The sequence below is a fragment of the Poecilia reticulata genome, linkage group LG3, assembly GCF_000633615.1.
Source record: "Poecilia reticulata strain Guanapo linkage group LG3, Guppy_female_1.0+MT, whole genome shotgun sequence".
In the NCBI taxonomy this organism is placed as follows: Eukaryota; Metazoa; Chordata; class Actinopteri; order Cyprinodontiformes; family Poeciliidae; genus Poecilia; species Poecilia reticulata.
Window position 1 is genome coordinate 19,837,647 of NC_024333.1, and position 26,898 is coordinate 19,864,544.

Here is a 26,898-nt window from a genome sequence, read left to right on the forward strand (position 1 = left end):
CACACACACACACACACACACACACACGCGCACACACACACACACACACACACACACAGATGCATGTAAGCCTGCACAAAAAAGCTAAATAAATACAGAAAAGGGTGTTTCCAACAGAGACCTTTGCATGTTAAGATTAAACAACAAGAACGCAAACAACAAACATCCCTGAGGTGTCACCGTCAAACAAAGCGAACAAACAAGACAAAATTTCCTGAAGTGCGGAGCGGATGTCAAGTCGGCTCTTTGTGTACATGCGTGGAAAGGGAGAGCAGTAAAAGAAGTGTGTGTGTTTGCTCAGGTAGGCTCACTGTGAGATCTATTTATATGAGAGGTAGATGATCTTCCACTCACAGATGAAGGCAGGCCAGGAGGGACCTTGCGAACCTTTTTTGTTTGTAGTGGATCTGTGAAAAGATGAAAGCGCACAGATTCATTTAAAAGCAAAACAAAAAAGAAGTAAAAACAACTGGAAAACAAAACTTGTTTTGCATTACTACCGATGCATTATGACTGTAACAAGAACAAACAAGACACTTTCTTTACATTACATACAACAGTAACGTGGACCAGAGAGGATTGATTTATCTACATGTTCTGATCTCTGTCCGACAGAAAAATGTGGGTAGAGCTTAAACTAAGCTAACAACATGCACATAACTTTCAGAAAATGAAGTTTTTAAACATTTTGAAACTAATCTTTCCCTCTCCTTATTCTGGAAAATAGCAAACAGATATTTTTTGGCCATATTAAATATCCTGAAACACATTATTTACATAGCTTTCTATGCTATTTTAAGGGTCTATTTTTAGCTTTACTTTGTAATTTTCTAAAGATTTTCCTCTGTGTGTTTGATAAGCCTCAACAGTAATTTATCAATCACTGCAGCTATAAAAGGTAGCAGTGCTTTTTACAGCTTTACACAGCTGCCTGCTTGTAAACCAGGGCACTGAGATTTACTGTACATGCATCCCTCAGCGCAGTGCGTTGATAAACACTTCTCTACACCAGTAGTGGAATAAATAAGAAACATTTTAAAAGCTCCAGACTTCAAGATTGTGTACATTAGAAGAACCTTCGCTGCCTCGGAAACTTTAAATATTATTCTAAAATCTGCTTTATGTTCTTCTACGAGACATTTCGGAGGTTTCTTTGAAGTCGTTACGACTAACCGATGGGTGGAGCGTCTTGCAGAGAACGTCTTCTGGGATTGGCTGCATTGAAGGAGTAAAACGGAGCAGTGGATTTCCCCGACGTAGTCACAGAACTGGGACTAGTCAGAGCTGCATCTGGCCTGAGAGACGCCTGAAAGGTAAAGAAAACACAACGACAATAACATAAGTAACGCATAATTATAGATACTTATAGAATTACAAAGACCAAAAGAAATTCAACCATAACAGCAGCTTTTAAAGCATCTCTACGTCATGATGCCACGAATATATTTGACCCCCTGTTGAGCCTCAACAAATTGGGTTAAGTGTCCATTTAAAGGCTTGGTCTAATCAGACTAATCTGCTGTAGAGAGTCAGGATCATAGGAATAAGTACTATTCAGAGTGATCTGTAGTAGTTGGCTGGAAAACAGGCTAAGCGTGCCGAGTCGGCCGAGCACTGACACGGTGATTACACACACCTCAAAGGCAAGGCTTTTATTTTAATAACGCTTTTTAAAGAAAAAGTGTCTTGCGAGGGCATTCATATTTAGCTAATTCACAAGTTGTCATATTACAACAGGTTTCATTGAATTTTATTGGGATAATACAGCCCTGGAGAAAATTAAGAGACCACTTAAAGTGATCAGTTTCTCCAATTTTACTCTTTATAGGTAAATGTTTGAGTAAAATGAACATTGTTCTTTTATTCTATCAACTACTGACAGCATGTCTCCGATACAGCAAGCAAAAATTTTGTATTCATTTGCAGAAAATGAGAAATGGTCAAAATAACAAAAAAGATGCAGTGCTTTTAGGCCTCAAATAATGCAAAGAAAACAAGTTCATGTTCATTCAGAAACAACAAAACTAATGTTTTAACTCAGGAAGAGTTCAGAAATCAACATGGTAATGGCAGCATCATGCTTTGGGGTCACAAGTTACAGGAATATGAATGAATGCAGATAAACGCAGGCCAGCCCAGGAAGAAACCTGTAGCTGAGTGGGAGGTTCAGATTCCAATAGGAAGATTTACATAAAAAACACATAAACATATCAGTGGTTCAGATGAAGTCCAGAGAAAATCCCATTTTTATTTTGTGGCAACACCTGAGACATTGATGCCAACAGGCTTCCAATCTGGTTCATCCTGAGAAATTTTGCAAAGAACAATGGGGGAACATAACCCATACCACTCAAAAATTTACAGCTGTAATTTTAAAAGCGATTCAACAATGTATTTACTCTGGTGGGCTGAAAAAAATGGAGATCACAAATTTAATCTAAAACTGATTTTTGAACCATAAAATTCCAATAAATATAATAAAGTTTGTAGTTGAAACATGACAAAATAGGATCCAGATTCTTAGGTTTGCAAACACAACCTGGTGTGAAAAAATATTTAAAAAAACAACGACAAAAAATTCAGGTTTCAACAAAATCTTTGTTTCAAGGTTCAAGGACAGAGAGGAATCTCCAGATTTGCTCTTCTGGACTTTCAGCTGAACAAAATGTAAATTATCTCTCTCCAAATTCCTGTGAATTAAAATTTAATACAATTACCAGCAAACTGTTCACCTCACAGAGAGAAAGGCAACAGAAGAGGAGAAACCAGGAGTAAAATTTTCATCGCTAGGAAGAGCATAAACATGCAAAAGCTGAGTTTTGTGTGAGACTCTGTGGCAAAAGAAAAATTCTCAGATGTATCATAGAAAACCCGACATGGAAGGAAGCCAAACAGAAACAGTTTTAGTGAAGTGATATACGACAGATTAGGAGAGTGCGCTCTTCTTCCAGCTCTGCCAAGAACTCAGCAGATATACGAGTTTTATTACGGTAGGAGAAAACAACACAAGCCAAATAAATAAAAAATAAATCAAACAAAAGAAAAAAAACAAGTTGAAGAGAGCCTGATTAAATTGGTGTTTACTGTTCATCCATCTGGACCAAACAAACTCACAGAGGAAGTACAAACAAATTATGTATTACTTCAACTGTAGCAAGCAAATGTTTAAATACAACTCATGTTGCTGTGAGCTGTTAGGTAAACACAAGTTATCTTAAGTTATAAAAACAAAAACTTTCTTTGGTGAAAAACTCAAATGAAGGCCAAACATTTCAGTTTCTGTCAAAAACAAAACCTTTAACAAATTTTAGATCATTAGTGCTACCTTCCTGTTCATGCTTTGAGTTAATTCATACCATCAATTATATTCAACTATATTAAGCAAGGCAACTTGATTAACAAGGCTGTAAATATCACACATAACCTGCAGCTTGAGGGAGTTTATAGCTGATTTAAAGCTGTACTTATGAATATCTTGTTGTAAAAGCAATCCTAGTAACCTTCTTTTCACATTTTTGTCTACAAATATGTAGACGCTTAATAACAAAAGTTATTAAGCGTCATTATCTGTCGGTGTCCAGAAAACTAGGTTTGATTATAACCAATATTGCTATCACAATGAGTTTGCAGATTAAGTTCATTTGATTTTACTCTCTCTCAAAATAAACCATGTTTGGGCTTCTGAACAAATTGCCTGTCACCTGTTTAACAAAAAAAGCTACAAATTATTTACCTGAAATTTCTTTGCTAAATTCTTCTACTAAATTTGACTTATTAGGAAGAAGTAATGACTTCCAGTTTGCAGCAGTAACAGAAGAGCAACTCTTTTTTACCAAACTGCTCAGTTTTTATAAGAGGAGCTGTAACAATATCTGACTCATCACTGAGTTTGTTTACAACAGACTTTAATGTTCTGAGATTTACCACCTTCAGTTGTTTTCTCTGCACAGACAACCCACAACAGCGAAGAGTAAAAAATCTCACTTGATTTAAAGAGTTTTCTTCGTAGTATTGTGTTTTTGTCAATGAAACCTACCTGGCAACCAGCTGCTCCAGGATCCCTCCCATAGCCAAGAAACGAAGCCCTCTCAGTTTTACCTGCAACAACACAAAGGATGGAAATAAAATCTGAATGGGGTTTTGCACAATGGCAGCACCGTCGTCAAGCTCGGTCTTTAGTACTTCTGGCAGTGTGGGCAGGTACCGGGTCCTGCTGGTTCTCTGTAAAACTTTTCAGAAGAGGGGATTATGAAGTGCTCTGAAAAGTCCTGGTACAGAGCGGCGCTGACCTTGGACTTGGCCTTACGAAGTGGAACAACATCAGCTGGGCTCTGATCAACAACCGTCTGAAGGCCGCAGTTTTCTCTGTCATTTCTCTCATTTTCCCTGGATAAAAACTCTTTTCTGGCTTGTTTTGTCAATCGCTTTTACTGGACAGCCTGTGATTGTTGTCACAATAACAAATTTTACTGGGGGATAAATTGTCCCAGTAATTATCCCAATAAACTATAATATTGTTTTTTTATTGAGACCATTTTCAAGTGATTTATTGATAATAGCATAAAATGTACGCGCACCCTGTCAAAGACCAATAATCTTTAATTTTGTAAAGAACACTTGGCATTGGAACTGGAAGATTTTTAAAACATCCAAAAATAAAAGACAACAAAAAATAATAAATAAAATGGAAATAAAAGAAGCACTTGCCACCGAAACCGTAAACAAAATGGAATATGAAAACTCCTTCAAAAATGTTAATCATCAGAATAGAAATGATTGAACTCAATTAATGCTAATAATTGATTTTTAACGTAACATTTCTGTTGCAAACTTTGTGTGGTATTCTACTTTTTTGAAAAATGAAATTTTGCATTTTAAGATATACGAGTCTCACCGTTTAAATTATTGAAATAGTTCAATTATTCCCACATATTAGATCTTTAGCTGATAAAAACTGAAAAGAAAGAAAAAATGCCATTAATGGATTTAATGATACATTTCTGTTCTTTACTTTGGAGACAAATCTCCCAGTCTGACAGGAAAGTTTTCTGCCAAATGTATAAATCACATTAAAGTGAACTCAGCTTTTTCTCCTTTACATCACATATATATATAGCATAAATATACTAAAAATAATCAAATGCATGCAACAAAAAAAAAATCTCATCCTTCAGCAGAAGTGCAATGGCTCATGGTGCTGTCAGCATGCAAAGGATGTTTTCAGTGAATTAATTGAGAGAGTAACAATTGTCAGAGTCCTTCGATCAGTGTCACATCCAGTCTGCATGGCTTAACGGAGAGCTAGCAAGCAGCCGTCAGGGGAGAAATAAAAATCTGAGCGCAGAAAATACATGAATCACACACATCACAACATCCAAACTCAGCAGTTTTACTCCCCTAGAAAAACAAACAAATAAACAAATGAGAGCTCCTCGGGGAGAAAGATGAATAACTTTAACACCATCATGCATTATTTTTTGTCAGACTTCCAAATATTACAAGCACAGACACAAACCCTGGAACTAAACTCTGCGTTCTCTGGGGACGTGGTAATTTATTTTATTTTTTATGTGTGTTAAAAAACATGGATAGCCTGGATCTTTTGTTCCACAGTGACTGATCTGAGCCCCGTTTCCACCAGGGCAGGTGAACACAGGTACATCTAAGAGAATCCACTTGTGCTTATCTGAGCACTCCTGAAGGAGACAGTTGTTCTGCATCTGTGCACACCGTCTCCGGGGACGCAGGAAGCTGAGGAAATCAGGGAAGATGGTTTAACTGGCAAAGCTGCTTCTCCTCCAACAATAATGCGATACTGTTCTGAGCCATTGCTCTTGCGAAAGGAAATAGGATTAAGTTGTCGGTTACCACCAACGTTCACCATAATGGCAGGATGATGAAACGTCTCCTGTGACGAGAATTTCAATTTCTTTACTTTCCGTCTGATATGTAAAAGTGGTCCAGTAAGAATCATTTTTTATTCTTTAGAAACGAGGTCTGCTCAAGTGCAAGAGTTAAATATTCATTGCCAGCATGTGTTTTGTCACACACACTGGTTTTGATATGAATAATTGATGGACGTTGTTGTAATTCAGGCCCAGCGAGCAGACAGATGTGAAAACACAGACACCGACTACAAGCTAATGCAATAAAGCAGCAGTTCAGATCTCAACTTTAAAAAATGCCTTGTTAAAGAAGAACAAGCTTGGCTGTATAAAATTTGGGAAATTAGTTTGACACAGTTCAAGTCTAAATTAAAGAGATGACTCAATACTCTAAAAAAGGGTTGTGCAAAACAACTTTATGAGTGGTTAGTATTTTACTGGCTTTAGACAGGCATTAGAATCTGTTTAGGGAATTAGGAGAAGTTTTTATGAAAGAGTTGAGCTAACCAAAAAGCCAAAAGCACCTGTCAACATGCAAAAAGCTGTTCAGAAAATGGATTTAACTGATTATTGAGACACATATTATTTGGCATCTTTAAGTCAGTACACATTTTTAAAACTGATCCTCACAGAAATATATTGTTTTACGATCTTTTGCAAAATGCCTTTTTCATTTCCGAAAAGAAATAAACTGACTGCTTGACTGAAAATCATTTTAAATCTAAATGTAATTGGCATAAATGGACTTGGGTTTAACTGTAAGACTCAAATTTGTCTTTTGTTCTTCAATCACAGCAGAGTAAAAAATAAATAAATTATCTGCTTAGATTTCAATGTTCGGCTCTCGGTAAAAAAAAAAAACATTTTCAATTTATCCATTGCTAATTTCCACAAATTGCTAATTTCAACAGTCAACCCGGGTAAGAAGTTTAGCTTTTCAGATAATCTAATCTGATCCCTTTGGCTTTAACGTGAAGCTCATCACTTCAGATGGAGCTGAGTGAACGCTACAGCAGCGCCAGGTTTCCTTTCAGCTCAGATTAGAGCCAGCTGGGTGTGACCGCCGTCTTCAACACAACGCCATCCTAGCACAGTATCATTTACATTTTTACTCATTTCAAACTGCTTTTAAAAACAAGAAAACAAGCAGGACAGAGAAAACGTGTGCATGCACAACCAAGAACAAAATAAGAAAGAAGAAGTGATTTTTAAAAATGTATTTTGGCTATCTTTATGCATGATAAAGATTATCACGCATCTTTATGCTTGATAAAGACAGCCAAAATATCTTTATCAAGTAAGCTCATGTGTTTTAACATCACATCTTTCAAGAACTTAATACCTGAAGTAATGCAAAACTTTTAAATCTGGCAACCATCTGTTCAGCTGTATGGCCTTAAATAATCAAAAAATAAAAATCATAAAGCCTTTGTTTAGTTAACTTTGATTCTGTTATTAATGGAAAGCTTTTCAACTGTTTTCTCAAATGAAATAAATCACATAAAATCATTTCTTTTAACAGCTGCTTTAGATTAGTGCAGATCTTTGTAATAAATGCCAGGGTGGGGAAAAATGGCATGGCAGACAGACTGCTGAATCTCACAAATCTGAGTCTGTTCATGCTAAATTTCTCATGAATCAACCACTAAGAAAAATGGATTCATCAGCGCTCCGATCCCCAAAACATTTACAAAGATCACCAAAGAAAATAAGTCCTGAAGAAGAAGAAAAACCCAGTAAGGTTTCTCTCCACTTTTCATGCCAAGTTCTTATAATTTCATGTTTAAATTTGTCTGTTTCATCCGCCTGCTTACGAAGATTTACAGAAATCTGCACACAAATTTCAGGAGAATGTATGTTCATGCTGCAGGAGTAAAGTAGAACAAAGTGATACATCAAGTGGAGCATACTGCTGGCTTGGTCACTTCCAAAGCAGAGAGCCTAAATTAGCTGAATAAAATATCTCGCAGTGACACAATCTCCTGTCTGATGCTCAGCTGCTGTAACTCACGGTGAGCAAAATAGGTCACCATGATAAACGGCGCTTGGCAAAAACAAAATGTTTGAAGCTAAATGTTAAACAATTTAAATGTTCAGGTTGGAATCAGCTCATTAAGAGTGGGTTGTTTATGCTGTAAGGGAAGAGGAGCTAAAAGCAGAACGTGTCTGTTCACATGTGTTGCAGGCTTGTTCTGTTTTCCCTCCTCTGAACGGGCCCGTGTGAGATCACAGCATCACAAGAGCAACACTAATATTGTTATTATTACGTCTCTCCTATTTGTTCGGCCCTACGAGGAACCGAGCATGTGTTTTTCTTTTTCTGCCACACAACTATTAATTAAACTGCGAGCGGGCGCTGACGGGAAGTAAAATTCACTGTCGTCCTTAAAACATCAGGAATGGACAGATAATACGGAAACTACCATGATTAAAACGCTTTAATTACTGCAGCCGTAATCAATCACATAAATTGTACGAGGCCTACCATCGCTTAGTATGTCCGTGTTCAAATGAAAACGTAATCTCATGAGGGGAAAAGATTTCATGAGTTCAGATGAAAACGCTCTGTGAGCCTGATAATTAGCATATCACTCAAAGGTGTGAAGGTGTGAGCTTGCTTGCGAGGCATCTCACTGCAGAAGGGAGTCCATGTTCACCACCGTGTCGTAGAGATGTAAACAGCACTTTATTATGAGCTAAATATAATATGCAGCAAGTATAGAACTGGGTGGGAAACAACTCTGTTGAGAGCAAAACTGAATCGAAGAAATGCAAGAAAAAATTAATTACCATCCTACATGACAAGAAAGTTGTGTTTATAATATTCTTTTTGGTGTTTATAGCCCAGTATAAATGCCTAAATATCTTATTTTCTGGATTTGTCAGTTTATCTGCTGTTTGAAATAATATTTTCTTGATATTCGAGTCGTACGCAATCAAAAAATGGTTCTGCAGCATCAAAAACGACATTGACTATTGCATATTTTACTCAGTGTCAAGTTTATATTTTTGCACTGTGTCAACCCTCTATCACACGTGTCAAACTTCTGCGGGCCAAGCTTTTTATGTGGCCGTCCGGACTCTAAATTGCATACAGATCCCCACATTTTTTTTCTGATTTTACTAAAACTTTTTTCTCAAAATTGGCCAAACATACTGAGTTTAAGTGACTGATAGCTCAGCCTTACTTGATGTTGAGCTATAGACCGTGATTGATGCAGCAATTAATAAAAAGTCACATTTAAAATCATACATTAGCAAAAAATTTGTAAAAAAAAGAAAAACCCTTACAAATATTTCTAAATTACCACCACAAAATCTGTGGTAGAAAATCCTGGATACAAAATCAGTGTGAAAAGATGTTCAATATTATTTCATTTTAAGAAACGCTTACTGAATGCTGAAACAGACAGATTTATTGATATTTTAACAATTTAATGGGTTCCAGCAATACATTCTGGCACAACCGAGCCTTCAAGAACATTCAGATTTTTGATTTGGCCCAAAATCAAACTGACTTCAACACCCCTGTGATCATCAAAAGCTTTTGGTCTGATTTGAATTTGATTTCACAGAAAACAGAGCATAGACGATCAGATTAGACAACCTTGTGTCCAGAAAAGCCACGTTGACCATCAGCATTGAATTAACAACAATTGTTTTAGATGAAATCCTTCCGGATAAAAAGTCAAGCTGGTCGGTTCCTCATAGATCACATTCTTACTGATCAAAGAGCAGCAGAGCAGCGCAGCATGATGCTCCATTTAGCTCTTTATTTTGATCATGTGAGCAGCGGTGACCTCACCGTCCGCCGGGATCAATTCAAAACCATTGCCACAAAACTTAGCCAATTAGTGAGCGTGCTTCACTGCCTCTCAGATGCATTCCAAGGGCTTATTTTTCCATCCAGAAGAAATGAGTGTATTTTCCTTGCTCCCAGGAAAGCCAAGACCGTGAAAACAAACATGAGATACTGAATGGCTGCATGCAGTTAATGTCGAAACCAAATGTACTTCACCATGCACCAGCTCACTCGTTTTCTTTTTTGCTGATTAACTATGTGTTTGGTGTTGATGTCTGGGGCTTATGTTCCAGTCTGATGAGATTCATGGCACATTACTGCAAAACATTATTCCTATAATTAGATCATTACGGGACGCAAAACATAAACAAGAGAAAACTTTTTAGCACTCAATCACAAGGAGCTGTGAATCCATGGAAAAGATTGGAATATGAAGAGCAGGGAGTTCTCCAGTGTATAAAGTTCAGGATTCGGCCCGTCTGGCTGCGTTGGAAGTAAAATTAGACAGGAGGCTCCATGGTTACTAATACATTCCTCTGGCAACCAGAGACGGCACGGGAACACATCAGACGTACACTCACTCATTCGCCTTTTCATCACACCTTTTAACATGCCTCCTTTTGTTTCCCTTTTAGGAGTTTGTGTACATCCATTCTGTCAAAGCCGTTTGATGCTTCCCCTCGGGTTTTCTTTTTTTTCCTCCACTGTAAGTAAAAGCTGGCTGGGTTAGAGGTTAGGTCAGCGGCACGGATGAGGAAATAAGGGGGCGGAGGGGCGCTGGATCATATCAGCTTCCTCCCTGCCTGTCGGAAGAATGTTTGCAGCTCGGTATTAGGAACAACAGTGGGATAGAGGAGCACGACGGAGCAACAAAACACCAAGGAAACATGGCTCTCCTGCCCTGAGCTCGACATCAATTTCTGCGTACATCCCTCTCAGCATGTGACATTATTCAAAGCAGCAAGAGCAAATGTTAATGAGTTCTTATTTGCATATTTATTTATTTTTTTCTTTGTTGAAATGTCACTGATTATTACGTACGAGGATGATGAATGTATCTGCTCATGCAGCTTGATGTGTAATTAGCCATTAGGTGAAATGAATAGATCAATTAAAGGCAAGGGACTGGGATTAAGAGAAATCAAACTGGGAAGAACACAGGAATAAGAAAGAGGATAACACATTAGGCTCATGGGGAAATAAACGCCACCGCTTTTATAAATCAGGCTACTAATCAAAACAAGATGGCGCAATCAGCAAAATCACATACATCCAACATTTTGGTAAATACGGTTTTCAGTATCTGGAGCTAAACTGTTTATTTTCTCCTAAAATCCATCGCAACACAGGAGAGAGAGAGAGGGAGAGAGAGAGAGAGGAAAAGTGGATTTCCTGATTGTGTTTATCCCCTCCCAGGATTATCAGGTGCCACGGCTCGGTCTATTTGAATTTTTTCTAACTCTGTAAAAAGAAGGAGGGGAAAAAAAACGGGGGAGGTGGACAGGGGAAAATGTTTTCGCTTGGCCTTTGCCGTTTTCCGATCCCAACAGCTCTCCCGCCGGTGCTTGTTATTCACAAACGAGGAAAAAAATGCATTACTGTGGACCAGATGGGAACATTCCACATGACCAAACCAATCAATCACTTCGGTGGGACGCAGGTGTGACACAGCCGTGCAGCAACACACCATTTCACAGTCTATCAGGCACAAACACATGGTCACCAATCAATGGCACCCCGAGGACCCGCGCGGAGGGGCGCTCCTCTGTAGCCACGCTGGTTCAAAGCTGATGACTTCATAATCACGCATCCATTCTCTCAGAGGAGAAAGGCGATGAGCTCCCTAATAACGTCTCCCAACATTCGAGCGCCAGCTCCGTAACGGATGCCGCCGCCGGAACACGCTCTCCTGCATCTCACGAGCTCAGTGCCATCGTCCCTGTCAAGTTTTGAGATTGCTTTAAAGGAAGAATAAGGAGGAAAAAAAAAGAAAGAAACAGAGCGTGTTTAACAAGCTGCAGAAATGTCTCCCTGTTGGCTGTTAGAATCAGGACGGCATGCAACATCAAAGAATGAGTCAATGTTTGGTATTAGATGCCAAACAACTGTTGAGCAGCAAAACAACGGAGAGCTAAAGAGAGGTGAAGGACGAGGAAGGATGCACACATGGGTTAGGAATGCTGATTCGACTCACAGCACTGTGGGCATATTTTCTTACACGAAATCCCCCACAAACCCTGAGCGGTCTGCAGTTTAAGAGCACACGGCTGCACTAAATAAAACATCCAACCAGCCAGAAGGGGGGAAACTTTTGATGATCTCTCTATGTGGGGATGGCATAGTAGGAGAGCAAAAACTAGAGCAACCATAGAAGACAGTCTTGCTGGTTTTAAGTTGATAAAAAAAAATAAAAAAAATCTACCTAACCACCCCCATATCCTTGGCATTAAAGTCTCACAGAGACGTTCTTCTCTCTTCACTTCCCACACTTTACACTGTCGGGGCTATGCCAGCGTAGGAGAAAATGTCAGGCATCGTCAAGTGGGAGTAAAGGCGAAACAAATGTTTGCATTTCATTATCCAATCACAATCCACTACAGAGGAAAAAGAGGGGAGGGGAACATTAGCTAGTATTTTGCTTGCCAGTACACAAAGCATGTACACAGGAGGACGAACACTGGTGGCTGTGGGAGTCGGAGAGTACTGGGAAAGAAAGTTCGGCAACGCAAACGGACCGAAGTGGTGACAACTGAGGCAGCATTTGGTTTATCACACACAGTAAACTTTATGAAATTCATTGTTTTCCATCTTGGACAGATTGATGGGAGGACGTCATTCCCACCTTCTAAAGGTTCAACGCCATTTAAAAAATATTTGAGGGAGCGTCTAACCATAAATTTATCATCCCGCTTTGTCTGAGCTGGATTTGTGACATGGCTTAAAAATAAAATCTGATTTTCTTCATAACAGTTGGGTGTTGTGGTGGCGCAGGAGCAAAGTACAACCCACGTATTGAGGCCTTGGTCCTCGTGGCGGGTGGTTGCAGGTTCAATTCCTGGCCTGGTGACATTTGCTGCATGTCTTCCCCCTCTCTCATTGCCCCCTTTCCTGTCGAACTACTTTCAAATAAAGGCCACTATAGAGCCAACAAAAACTTTTAAAAAAAGATTTTCTTCATAACAGATACAATTTCTGACTAACTAAATAAAAATTAATGCTTTCTTTTCTAAAAAAAAATAAATTACAAACATTTTTCAAAAACTGGCTTTTACTTTAATCATCCTTTCTCTGAGTTACAAAAACTTTGCTTAATTTATTAGACTGAAGTGTGAATAAAGTGGATAATAAAGTCAAAATAATACAGGAATAAAGTTGTAATATATCTAAACAACCAGAGTTTAGTAATTGCTTCTTATGACTTACTGTGCTTGTGAAGCGTATCAATGACCATCTGCTGGGCGAAGTCAACATCTTCCCCATGTTTGTGCAGACCAAATTAGGCTTTGTGCATTTAAAACCATCTTGTATTGGTTTCATGTAATCACATTTTCTGACAAACAAAATTAAAAGTAATGAATATTTGAAATAGATTGCTCTCTTTTCAGTTTTGAAGTGGTTCAAAACTGAAACTACAGAACACTTCAATAATAATATAATTTAATTAGACTCATTGAAAGACCAACTTTAATTATCTGTGGATACCAGATGTGCTCAAGTATTTTGTTAAATCTTTTAAAGTAAATGCAAAATAAACTGTTAATATGGAAAGAGCATCCAAAAATGTTAGACTAAATTTAAGAATACCGAGTCCACTGCTAATCTGAGCTATGAATAATTCTCTGTTCGTATTGAACTTGTATTATATGAGCTCCAGCAGCAACACTGGCCGCAGCTGCAGGCAGCATGAAGTGAGGGAGGAAACAGGGAGGGTTAGAGGAAGAAAGACGTAGCTATTGGAGGTAGAAGCACAGCCTGTCTCTGAAGCAGATATTAGGTTTAGCTGAACCTTTTTTTATAAGCCCCATCAGCAGAAAAGTTCTTTGAAGAAAGAAATTAAACTCTTCTTCCAACATCTTCAGACATATATATGCAACTACCTACAAAAATCTAACAAAGATGGCTGACCTTTCCTAGGAATCTGTCTTTCCTTTAGAAAAGTTTAAAAGTACATTGAGAAGAAACTCAAACAAACTGCATTTTCCAATTATTCTAATGTTTTATATTCTGATCCTTGCAGCTGCTTCCTGAAAGACTGGTTATGTCATCACAACTTGGCTATACCACTGCTGCTCCTCCATCCTCTTTAGAAAGGCGGCCCTTGGGGTATTACTCAGTATACAGCTGATCCTCTACAGCTGGTCAGCCTCGCCAGCCTCACGCTGGGGGCCAGGACCCGAGGACGGGAGACAGGGGCGGGGCGGGGCCGAGACGGGCCGAGGGAAGCATGGAGGCGGCGCGGGATGTGGGAAGCACGGGCAGCACGGGGAAGGAGAAATGGGGATTTTTGCCCTTTCAGCTCATCTTCAGCTCTTCACGCTTCACTGACCACAGTAACAGATAAGCACACCCAGCAGCTCTGCATAATGAACGGCTACAGCAACTAAACAGTGCTGCATACATCTCATTTGCTCAGCACACATCCCATCTTACATGGCGCCTGTGTGAACACTACACACACACACACGCACATATATATTTAATTATTTTAGTAATCGATTGTTCTATTGATTATTTTGACCGTTTAATCAGACAGAAACAATTGGTACATAAGCCCAATATGTACCAATAAATACAATAAACAATAAATCAATGAATCGCATGATAAATTAAAACAAGCTCAATAATCATCATTTGCATGATTTATAAAAATAATACTAATAATAATAAGTAAATAAAATGAAAATAAAACATCACAACAGAAAGGTTACAGTACCAGGCCTCAATTAAATGCCAACAAATAAAAATAAGTGATTGTTCCAGAGGATAGGAGCAGCAATGGAGAAAGCCTGATCTCCTTTACTCTTAAATCCAAGAAATTTTCAGCAACTGATTTATTTAATTGGTTAATTTTTTGGGATTAATCGACTAATAACAGGAGCAAAAGGTTGTTAGTAAAAGATGTTTGTTACCAAATCTGAAACAGGTGAAGCACTGAACACTTTGCCACTAGAGGAGGTCTGAGAAAAGCATATTTTTTAATCTTAGATGCAAAACGTATATATTTGTAGTTTGTGTTTTAGATTCTGTACACTCCAATTGATTACTAAATTATCAATAATCGATCCATTGTGATCAATGCAGTTCTGATAAATGCGTATATATCTGCAGACTCACATTATCAGTGTGTGTTGCCACTACATTATGTCCTGAAGGCCTGCAGAGCGTACGTGTGTGTGGGTATGAACAGCAGCGAGGTAAAAGGATGCAGCGCTGGCAGCACCTGTGACCCACGCTGCTCTGCAAACTGAGTGCACACCTGAACAGCACCTGGCCACAATCACAGCCTGGGTCTGGGGATGTTCTCCCGTGAGACAAAGCATTAGCAGATGACACCTGCCCCAGTAAAAACACACTGGGGATGCCAGTATGATGTGGGATTTGACACCTCGTGCAGAGCTTTAGGGATCAATTAAGTGGAAAAGAAAAAGGAGAGAGGAGAATCTGCAAAGGGCTGGCCGGTGCACAGTGCAGAATCAATGTCTTTTTTTATTACTTTTAAAAGAAAACGCCACAGACACAAATGTTTCATATAAAGAAATCCCATGTTTGCAAACACAAATTGTAGGGTAGGTAAGCTTTCCTATAAATAAATGTAAATATAATTCCTCAGAACTAATTGGTGCAAATATTTGAGACCAGATTGTTGTGTATTATAATACAACAATTAAAAAGGAACAGTTGTCAGTTTAGTCTTTAAAGATCAGATACTTCAGCTGGCATTTTTATGCACATTCAATTTCAAACCCTACCTACACAAAAACAGTCTAAAATTAGATTTACCTTTTCTGTCCGAATGTTCCCGGTGCTTTTCTGTAGCCTCAGTTTGTTGTTTACATGAACCAGCACATCAGCACACATTGGAAGTATTTGATAAATAGCAGTCAAAAATAAATCAGCTCAGTAAAGCAGCAGCATCAGCTGAGGAATCCTGCTGCACTGTACTGCACTGAAGTGCCTCGGGAAGCAAAAAACCTTTTGTGTTTATGCATAATTTGCAGTTATTGCGATAAAATAATTATTATATGGAGACAGAAAAGACCTACTACATGCAGTGGTTCCTGTGTTTAATCATCATTGGTGTAATAAACTAAAACATGGACTCTTTGAAACTACAAATACAGTCCCAGCTTGTAAGGTCCAATGTAAATCAGTGGCTGTGACAAACTTTAATGAGTCAGCTTCTAAATTAAGCCATGCCAGTCAGGTAGTCTTCTTAAGGTCACACGTGTTTGTCTGCAGGGCATCTGCATGCGGCTGTATGCATGCGGCTGTATGCATGCGTCGATGACACCGCTGTAAGCTGATTAGCTTTTATGCAAGACTAAAGCCGTATGAACCGTAGATATGAAGCAGGACAGAGAAACGTGAGTATTAAACGACGACTCAGCAGTTGTGATGTCACGCCCCGAGGCACATGGCAGGAGAGAACGGACGTGAAAACCTCCAGAGCTAAGAACTCACTTAGTTTTTCAACGATGCAGGATAAAGTTGTTGATTTGAATTTATGAACAAAAAAGAAGGAGGGATTGTTCAGATCTTAGTGCAGAACGTTTTTGAGCATGGACAGCCTGCATGTTTCAATCTAGAAAGTAGAACTGGGCGATATGGATTACAAATAAAACATCAGATCTTTTCATACCAGAACTGATGACCGATTTTAACCGTTTTTTTCTTGCTTTCTTTTCTAAAAGAATTAAATTACAAATGACAGAAAAAAGTAGCTTTTATTTCAATTGTCCCTTCTGTACGTTCTCCGACAGAGTACTAGAGCCAGGCTACGAGAATTTGTGTTTAATTACGTAAATATACAGCCAGAATATTTGTGGAATAAAGACACAATTTTACAAGAACATCTTAAAATTACAAGAAAAAACTGCTTTAATAAGAAAAATGCCCAGGTTTATCAATGAGTTATCAAGGTCTGACATGACCAGCTGAGCCTGTGCTGTTTTCTTCAAAATAAACTCAGTCATTTGGTTCAAGATCGTGCTACTGATGATAATTTCATACTGATGTGTTAAAAAAATGAAGTATTTCCTTATCGGTAAAGAATAACTAAGGGATGTTTAAAATTCCTCATTTTCATTTTTTGTTAATTTTTGTGTTGGGTTCATAAAATTATTTTGTTCTTGTAACATTATGACATTATCATCATAATTTAAAACAAAGAATTGTAGCCTCACTTTAATATTTAATGTCTAAATGAATAACAGTTGTAAAACTTGCTTGTCAAACAAGATGATTGGCTTTGGTCGTGCTGACATCACTGTGAACTACAGAAACTCAACGGGATCCATAAGCGGAAAGAAATCCAGATTTCCAAAAATGTTATCCTTGAAAGCCAAAAATTTGATTAATTGGTAAAATCAATTACTTGCCCAGCCCTACCAGAAGTGACAAATAATAAAGAGACAGTTGTAAGAAATACAGATGTTGAATTGAAGTTAACTCTTATTTTAGACTTTGAGAGCCTTAGAGACTCTAACCAATTTACTGTTGTCTTATTTTCTACAGTCTAATCACACCTGTAACTAACGATAGCTTAGAGCCGCTTCAGTCCTTCATAACGACTTTAAAATCAAATCGTCTCTGATCTTGAGTAAAAACAGAAATCTAACGGCATAAGCTACGAGCAGTGGGTTACGCTCACAATATAAATTAGTTAAATGAGCAGCTCTGTCAGGTGTAGCTCATTGCCTGAGGTAATTGCCCAGATTGCCTGAAATGAGCCTTCCCCACTGACTTCCCCATTTCAAGCCGACACCACCAGAAAAAACTCTCAGCGGGTAATCAGATGTAACCATTTCTTGTCAGTACTACGAACACTTGGCCATCCCTGCGGCTAAATAATTAGAACAAGGAAATCGAGGCCAAACACCCACTAGGACCTACAGAAGACCTCGAGTGAAACACTGATAAAACTACTTTTACAATTTTCTGTCCTCTGACTTTTAATATGCCACACAGGTAATGGCTGTATTCAAATTAAATCTTGTGCTTTTTTTTTTTTTACTTAACTGGGGCATTACAGAACTAGAGGTTTATATGGACGAAACAACAGAAGAATTGTTCTAGTTGGGAATCAACTGTCTGGCTGTCAATTAATGAGCCAGAGCAGTAAATGTTACTTATGTTGACAGGATAAATTATAATATTAATAATTACTAGATATAATTACTAGATATCCACCAATTAATCAGTTAGAGAGCTAATTATCCCCTGATTTGTTCTCGTCTGTGATCAGCAAGTCAAGACATTTTATTCCCAAAGCGTCAAAAAGAAATGACTATATTCACAATTTTCAGCCTTTCTAAGCTAAATAAAGATCAGATAAAAGAATGAGACAAATGTTTTGATGCATAAATGGACATAATCTTGAAATTCCTTACTTTTCTGCTGGATCCAAAAATATTATTTCTAGCACAACTTCACCATTCTGCGAGTTACAGTCCTTAGAAATGTCCCAGTCCTTTAAGAAAAACAACTGGTGAATCACTTACAATTAGATAATGTGAGTACATGTGTGATGACTGAGTATAAATATACAAAACCTGTCGCAAATCTCCTTGAGAAAAGCTCTAAAGCATCAGGAGTAGCATGTTTATCATTGTTACGACCAGCTGAGTCACAGAGTTTCATGTAGCGGTGACTAAGACTCCTTGTGATGTTCTGTGTACATGGACATTGCGGCTGCCACCTACCAGGTAGTTTGCAGTGTACACAGAGCAAACCAGTAAGAGGTTTGTCGCAAATGTAGGTGGAGAAAAGATTCATGATTTGTTCTTACTTCCAGGCCTGCTGAGAGACCGGCGTCACCACTGGATACTGAATTAAAAGAATCTCTCCTGATAACTTTTTAATGCACATTATGCATAACATGATGCAAAAATAACCACTTTATTTTGGAACAACAGAAATCCTTATAAGCTAATTATCCACTGCTTGTAACTTCTATGTAGTGAGCAAGAAGTAAGAAATAGCTGAAACAATTACAAAATCTCATCAGGTTGTTTTTGCATTTTTTCCCAGAGGAATTTTCCATTCAGAGTCGTATTTTTAAAAACAAAGGCCATTTATGATCTAGCAGGCTGATAAACTTCACATTACGTAGACCAGTCTTTTAGGTTTGTATTGGGGACTTCCAACCAGGAAGGATACTCTGAGTAAGAGGCAGGAAGTATGAAGTATCCCTAAGAGGTTTGCGTAACCGGCCTCAGTTTTGCCTGTCAGTGGACATTTTCCAAAGCTCTTTTATTTTTTCCTGAATAATTGATGCTGGATGTGGTAAGCGGGCTGACAAACATCTGAATCAACAGCTCACTCCAGTAAAGTCTGCAACACACACAGATGCTTCCAGATTTAAAGCAATTACTTTAAAAGTTTAAAAAGGACCCACTAAATGAAGGTTTCACTTCTTCTGTGGTAACACAAACTGTTGCTTGAAACACAACCTACCAAGCAGTATAACGGCATCTTTATACTGCATGACTGTGCTGCCAGAAGCACTGCTGAGAAATAACCTTTCAAGCTTAGTTTAATGAGAACACAGGGAAAAAAAAAAAACATGATTTATGCAAGTCTCGGATCTTACTCTGGAAAACAATTCAATAAGACTGCAGACTTCTGAGCCTGAGATAAGAAACGGCAATACAAAGTTTACAATCATGCTGTCGAGAACTGACATATCGCAGCAACAGATCGCATCTATAACCTGCTGCTGTAGAGCATATTAGAGGCACAGCTGAAGCAGCCACGTGATCAATTACAAGAGAGATAACATTTTAGTTCAATTCAGCAGCAGCCATTTGTGAACTAATCACTGTGCTTGAAAACCAGTCTTCAGGGCCATCATATAATGAGCTGAGACGTAGTTAGCCATAAAAGTGTCAAGTGGTTACACATCACAATGACGCTGGACGCCCAGCAACATACAGCTTTTAATTGCTGTAATGTCAGCGCATGTTGCCACTCAGTAATAACGTGCAAAGAGGGGGAGAAGCTGTCTAATGATTTTGTTCAGAGCTAAAACAGAAAATATGTTGAGGTTGAAAAGTGCATTATCCAGAGCCTGGTGAATGGAACATGATGGTAGTTTTGATAAACAGCTTGGCAGCAATGTTAAAACTTCATAAAATATAAACAAAATCTAATTTATAATTGTATTTATGTACTGTATTTTCTGGACTATAGAGCGCATCTTACCACTCAGGTCTCACTATAAATCGCATCTAGAAAAGATTTTTTTTTTAAACTGGAAATGTACATATGTAAGCCGCACCGGGCTATAAGCTGCTGGTATGTCTGACGCTCTCAATTTCCTTAATAAATCTGCTATTAAGGACGCAGCCCTTCGTCTCCCATGAAGAACCATGTTTTCGTTCACGCAGAGTTTACATGCAGCAGCTCGGTTTCCCTCCTGTCCTGCCAGATCGATAGGCTTCAACTTAAAAGCTGCATCATATGAACGTCTTCGTGTTGTTTCCATGATGAGGGGGTATGAGTTTGAAAACATTTCTCCGTCATGCCTTCTGCTAGTATGTGCTTGTTCTAAATGAAAATCACCACTTTCTTCTTTGATTTCCAATTTTGACTTCCAATTCCACTTCCTGCTAAAGCGCCCCAGGGTGGTTGAAGAAAAATCCACAGAAAAGCCGCACCGGGCTGCAAGCCACATGGTTCAAGGCGTGGGGGAATAGTAGCGGCTTATAGTCCGAAAAATATGGTAATCGTATTTACAAAATAAAATTAGATGGTGGCTACATGCAGTATTTTCTGAAACCTTAACTGAATATCACAAAAAAAATCATGATATAAAATGAAGGTGCTTAAATCAAGTGTTAACCCTACACACAGCGGAAGCTGATGGCAAATTTCATGTTTCGGACAGAGCTTCGTCTGACGGAAAGCTATACTGATGGTGTGACTCCTACCCTGGGGGAGGGTCATCACAGAAGGAGGGAGAGGGAGATGAAGAAAAGAGAGAGGGGGGGAAATACCGTCTTGTACCCAAGCAAGGCTTTCAGCATTTCCACCTCCAGATGCACCGTGCGTCTTGCACATCAGTCAGACCAATTTGTTTTACAGTCCAACACCAAAGGGCATGTGAGGGCTGATTTAAGAGGAGTTGCTTACTTACCAATTATGTTTGAGTTCATAAAAGGTGTTGGGGACAATTCTTCATGGGACACTAATCGGCTGTCACTCATATGATCGCCGTAATGAGGGCTGTCTGCAAAACCCTGGGGAAGGAGATCAGAGTATTATTCACAATATTGAGCAACTTCAGTGAGCAGTAAAAGGAGAACACATCTGGTCATTAATGTCAATAAGCAATCTGGATAATCCTCCAGAAAAAAATACAAATATTAGGATTAGCTGGTTACAGCTCACCTTAATGGCATTCAACACTTTTATTTCATGTATTTTATTTGAGATTATTCAATCTAAATAAACGATAATAAAAACAATAAAACAACTATTTTTTTGAGCCCTACGTATTTGTGCCGCGTTCTGTGCGGATCAGGAGACACTGTTGTTTACTGAAAGGGGGAAAACACAGACGATGTTTCCTGACACCTGCAGCTTATAAAAATTGCCTTTTTCTCCTGCAGTTTCACGCAGCCTTTTCATGACAGATATCAGCATCTGGGGCTTAGGTCTAAATATCGGTCACAGTGTGGTCCTGGAGAACTTGGGGTCCCATGTAATAAAAGATGCTTCGTTACAGAGTTAATCCCAAACCCTGTGAAAATCCTCCAGTCGAACGCATCTTCCAAAACTACATTAACTTTCACCAGACGGACCAAGCAGCGCTACGCTTGCATTTCTATAGAGCTCCTTTTTTTTTTTTTTTTTTTCACCAACTTATAGTCTTTGCATTCAACATGGGGTAAAAAAAAAAGTAAATCTTATTATCCATCTTTTTTTGTGAGCGGATGGTGATGGAGTAATTTCAAAGGCAACGAAGTGTTGTGCTGCGTCGAGGGATTCCCTATTGTGCTCCTGCCAGCCTGCACACTCTGTTAATCACACCATGAACCGACTCAATAACAACAACAGCCCCGTGAGAAGCTCAAGCAAACTAATACACACACATGCACAAAGACTGGCGCACACACACACCGCTGAATGAAGGAAGTGAAAAACATTTCATCTTTTCAACTGCAAAACAACGAGCGAGTTTTGTGAATTAAATTAGAAGGTGAGCCCTTATTTCATTTTCCTTCAGAGGAGTCAGATTTTATTACCAGAAGGTAATAAAAGGGCTTATCTCCATGAAACCCATGGTTGGTCAAGTAAATTTGTAAAATTGCACTTCAGATAAGACCGATGTAGTGAGAAACTATATTTGAGATTGGCACACCAAGGACTCATCAATGGGAGTCAACAAGGAAAGTGTTGCATGTTTTGGTTCAAAATATACTTTAAGCTTCACTGATGAAACGGTTTTGTCCTCTTGAGATCGACATCTGAGTGTTCAAAAATATTTAGTTTTCAGTGCAGCACAAATTATTAATTGACCAAAGAGACTACATACATCACACACCAGAAGTTTGTAAAGTTTGGCTTTAGTTGTCATCCAGTTAACCTCTAAATTAACTTTTACTTCTGACAAACTTTTATTTCCGTCTTTGTGCATCTTGGACAGTTTTAACATTTTTTATGGTTTTAAGCAAACTATTACAGAACTAAACCAATTTACACTATAACATAAAAATTATAAACATGAAGAATGAAACCTTAAAAAAAAAAACTATTTAGACAATTTAGGGGTTAGTTGCTCTTTAAAGTTAGAGGATATTTTGAAACAAGCAAAGCCTCAGCAGGAAAACCAGCACCTGATAATTACAGCAAAACATAATACAGACAACTGACTCGACATAATAATCTTGTTTATTTTCTTGCAAAGTATACCAGTTAAATTATTATCGTTTTTGGTTTTTGGGGTGTTTTTTGAAGCATTTAATTGATTACCAAAAATCCAAACTAGATTATCTTAATGTTAATTAAAACCTCACTTTAAAGGACGCAAAGCTCTGAGTGCTGCATCCAGACGGTTTGCATGTAAAGCCAGTAGCAAACAGAAGCTTTACCCTCTGCAATAAGAGACGAGAACATACAACACGGGTAAAACTGAAATGTAATATTTTTAAAATATGACAAACACGAGGAGCCGCGTCACATGGTTCACCCAGAGGCATAAGAGAAAAACTTGTCTGCCGTCATCAGCAGACAACCGTAGAGCCAGAAGTGTGAAAGTTCACCTTAAGGGGAAAGGTCAAGCCAATTACAAAATCCATAGCAACAAAGTTTTGACATCACTATTAGCTGTTAGGACAGCCACTAAATAAGTGGAGTATAATGTTTATTAAATCTCATTCTTGCATTTTTCTTGCTGTGTTGTTTGGTGGATCTTATTGTTGGACTGCTCAGAAGAAGCATTGAACATGTTATTGTACTTTGACATTAAATATTTTACACCATTCTTCTTTCTTTCCTTCGTTTTTTGTAAAAACAGGCAATGTTAAAAATAACACGGATTAAATTGAATTATGGATTACACATCAGTGTCCTTTTTAATGTCCGTTTAACCAGCTTGAGCTTCACGTGTCAGTTTAAATTATTACATTGACTAAATCGAAGTTTTGTCATCATCATTTATAAATTTTGCAATATCTAATCGATTTGTGCAAATAATTTAAGGTAAAATTCTCCTGGTATTGAACATAAAAACAAATACCCAGAGAGAGTACCAGCATGCTGTCTGAAACACAAAGACGCCACTGTGTTTTTCCTACATTAACAGCCTTACTGCCCTGTGTTTGCTGCTTTGAGTCAGTTAGATCATCAATCACAGGTCCCTCATCATTCCCAAACACTGGTGGCCTACATCTATCCAAGACACTAACGTATCCTGTCATGGCCGCCACGGGGCTGCGTTTGCACTACTGGCTAAATAACTGTCAGATAACTATGGCAGCAAGCAGGCCAGAGCTCACGCCTCGCTCCCCTATCACTCACCGCACTGTTTAAACAGTCATTTCTTCACACTCTGGGCAGCATCCCAGGTGAACGTGTGGCTGCATGTGGCTCCTTGGGAAGTCATGATATGGTCGTGATGGATGCGCGTGGGGTCGGATATCAATTGGGGCAGGGCACGTGGGAGAAGGGGGGCTGTCGTGCGGTGGCAGCGGGCACAGCCCTGCCTGTCAGAGCGCCAGTCTGCAGCCGCGGCTGCCCAGGAAACAGCGGCTGGCTGCGAGCCAAGGTCAGCGCGGCAGGTCTCTGGACTGTTCACAGTCGACTGATCACACATTCATAGCGCACCAGCAAACAAGCTCAGGGACAAGACTGAATTCCCTTTGTAGCCGACTGAAGGATGAGGCACGCAGAATTTCTTCCAACAGCCTTGGACACATTTAGTGAATAAACCATAAATTGATTTTCTTTAAAGTTTTTGATTCTGTTCTTTGTTTTTTTGTTGTTGTTTTTTTAAGTATACTGAAAGAAGTAACAGGCACGTCTTCACTTTATCGAGCAAAAGAGAATCTTTTGATGAAAAAAAGTCATTCTGACCTCTTCTTACACAATGAAAGAAAAGAAGAAAATATGAGGTAGGTCTTAAATGCATAACGTATTTCTAAAGAGAAATCTTAGGAACTTAATCATGTCTGAAAACATTCAGAAACATGCAAGTTATGCATTGACTCAAACTAGCTGAATACAATGCCATGTCCTCAAAATACCTGAAAAAATAAGGGAAGCAGCATTTAACCCAACCTGTTATAAACAAAGTATGACATGTTCAAAGTAGTCAGGTTTGGTTTGGAAACATCAATAAATAAAATCTAATTATTCACACAAACCTTTAGCAACTAATGATTCTAACCTTTCATTTGATCATTTTTATGTAAATTATTGATCTTGTATTATGCTAGGTGAGTTCTCAGGTTAAACTGCAAAGGTAATTCAAGCAATTCTTTACTTTAATAATATCTAATGACTTTAGTTAAGTAATCATAACCTTGAAGCAGAAATCACTAATGTTAACATTTGCTTTCTTAAAATGCTAATTGGTAAAAATTTACACTAAAATTCTTTAATTCAAAATAATGAATTTCCATCCCTATTTCGGAGTGGCCTAGTCCAAGTCTGGACTTCAAATGAGATGCTGTGGCTTGACCTTAAACCCTCCAAAGTGACAGAACCAATGTAAAACACTTATTCATTCATTCATTCATATGGCCGGATGATAAGGGTGGACAATGTGAACTTAACAAGTTTTATATTATATTGTGATAATGATAAACGTGGAGATAAAACCATTTATTACCTCTTTTATAGGGAACTCTGATGTTGACATACACCCATTTGTAAAACACTTCTCGGGACACTAGTTATATAAATAAGTTATTTGTATCACTAAACTTCACACAGAAGCTGTATTAATCATGTTTTTAAATTTATTGATATTTACTGATGCTTTAATTTAACAAAAAGTGGAGAACATTGTTAGTAAAGCTAACAATCCCAACAATATGGACAGTTTTGGGGGTTTTAAACATTAACTGTAAGTTATCATTACAACAATAAATCAAAAATCTTATCATTATAAGTAGTATATCACAATAAATAATAAACAATACGATAAATGCCCATCCCGAATGGATGGACAACTTAATGTTAAATAAAATAGTCACAAAAAAAAAGCTTTATATTCAAGTCTGTGTGAGGATACAGATGTGCAGCTGTTTCAGAGAGTGCATGCAGGCCTTATGGATGTGCAAACAGCTGTCTGCTGGCTGACGCCGCGCCTTGTAATGTCAGAATCACTCATTTATATGCACCTGGAGCGAAGATATCTCAAGCTTCTCTGTCTTCCAATTCAAATCAAGCCGCCTATGTTACCATAGCCTGTAGATGTTCATTCGGGAAGGGCACCGAGAAATAAACAAGGTAACGCAGGCCGAGTGGCTCTGACATTTAGCTGAGTTCTAATAGAAAGTGACAGGAGATTGACATTAACTGGAATTCATACAGGGCATCGGGAACAGCCAACGTGTGAGAGACAAACAAACAGGCAGAGCTGTTCACACTTGCTCATACAAACACTGAGAGCTTCTTATTTAGACGCAAGAAAGACATGCAGTGAACCTCTATGTAAAAGTTGATATAATCACACAAATATCAGGTTTAAACTGCACAACATTTTAAGATGGGTGATTTAAAGGTTTACACTGAGAAAGGCAACACAGTTTCAAAAGATAAAAAGTGGATAAATTATAGTTTATTCAAAATAAAAGCTGCATAAAACATTTCCTGAGATGCTCAGAAGGCAAAAAGCTTGTTGTGACTGTAAGACGTAGAACATCTTTCCCCATAAATGTATATATTTTTTTGTGTTTTCTTTATTGTGGTGTCAAGAACACAGCCCTTCATATAAGCTCCTGTGACGGCAGCAGATGAAAAGCAGTGACCTTCAGCAATACAACCATAACTGATGATTTTATCTCAGTGGTTACACTTTGTAACTTAGGTTATTCTCTATTTTTAAGAATGATGATAAGGATAAGCCAAAACCTGTGAATTTATTCACTTGAAACTGAATTAAAGTCTCTTCAAAATTAGAGGAAGCTTGTATCATTCACATTTTTCATAATTAAAGCCTGAAACATGGCTTTAATAACAGAATTTAATTAATTATCAGTGCTGTTTAAACAGACAGACCTAAAGCTTTAATGGTTAATTAATTGATCAATAAAAGGTTAACATACAAGTAAATGACAAAGCCTGTTTAAACTTAAAAGCTAGTTTTCCTATAATCATCACAGTCAAATACAGATTCGCTTATTTCTCAATATTACACCATTAACCAGCGAATGTTTAGGTTTGCATCACTTTGTGGTACAAAAAAGAAACTGCAGTTTCTGTAGTTTTAATCAGACTGAACAAATGTTCAGTATTTCAGCCAAACAACATTTCTCCAGGTAA

At 38.2% G+C, this 26,898-nt stretch overlaps 1 protein-coding gene across 4 annotated transcripts in view; it reads right to left on the reverse strand.

The window, feature by feature from the left end:
• The window catches only part of tcf12 (transcription factor 12), an 85,886-nt gene that overhangs the window by 38,825 nt on the left and 20,163 nt on the right, over nucleotides 1-26,898 (reverse strand). For all 4 annotated transcript variants that reach the window (XM_008405386.2, XM_017304012.1, XM_008405387.2 and 1 more), the window contains exons 5-8: nucleotides 21,044-21,146; nucleotides 4,037-4,098; nucleotides 1,174-1,306; nucleotides 355-407 (exon numbers count right to left, since the gene is read on the reverse strand). In XM_008405386.2, the coding sequence (XP_008403608.1) occupies nucleotides 355-407; nucleotides 1,174-1,306; nucleotides 4,037-4,098; nucleotides 21,044-21,146 (351 nt within the window). The remainder of the gene's footprint in view (nucleotides 1-354; nucleotides 408-1,173; nucleotides 1,307-4,036; nucleotides 4,099-21,043; nucleotides 21,147-26,898) is intronic.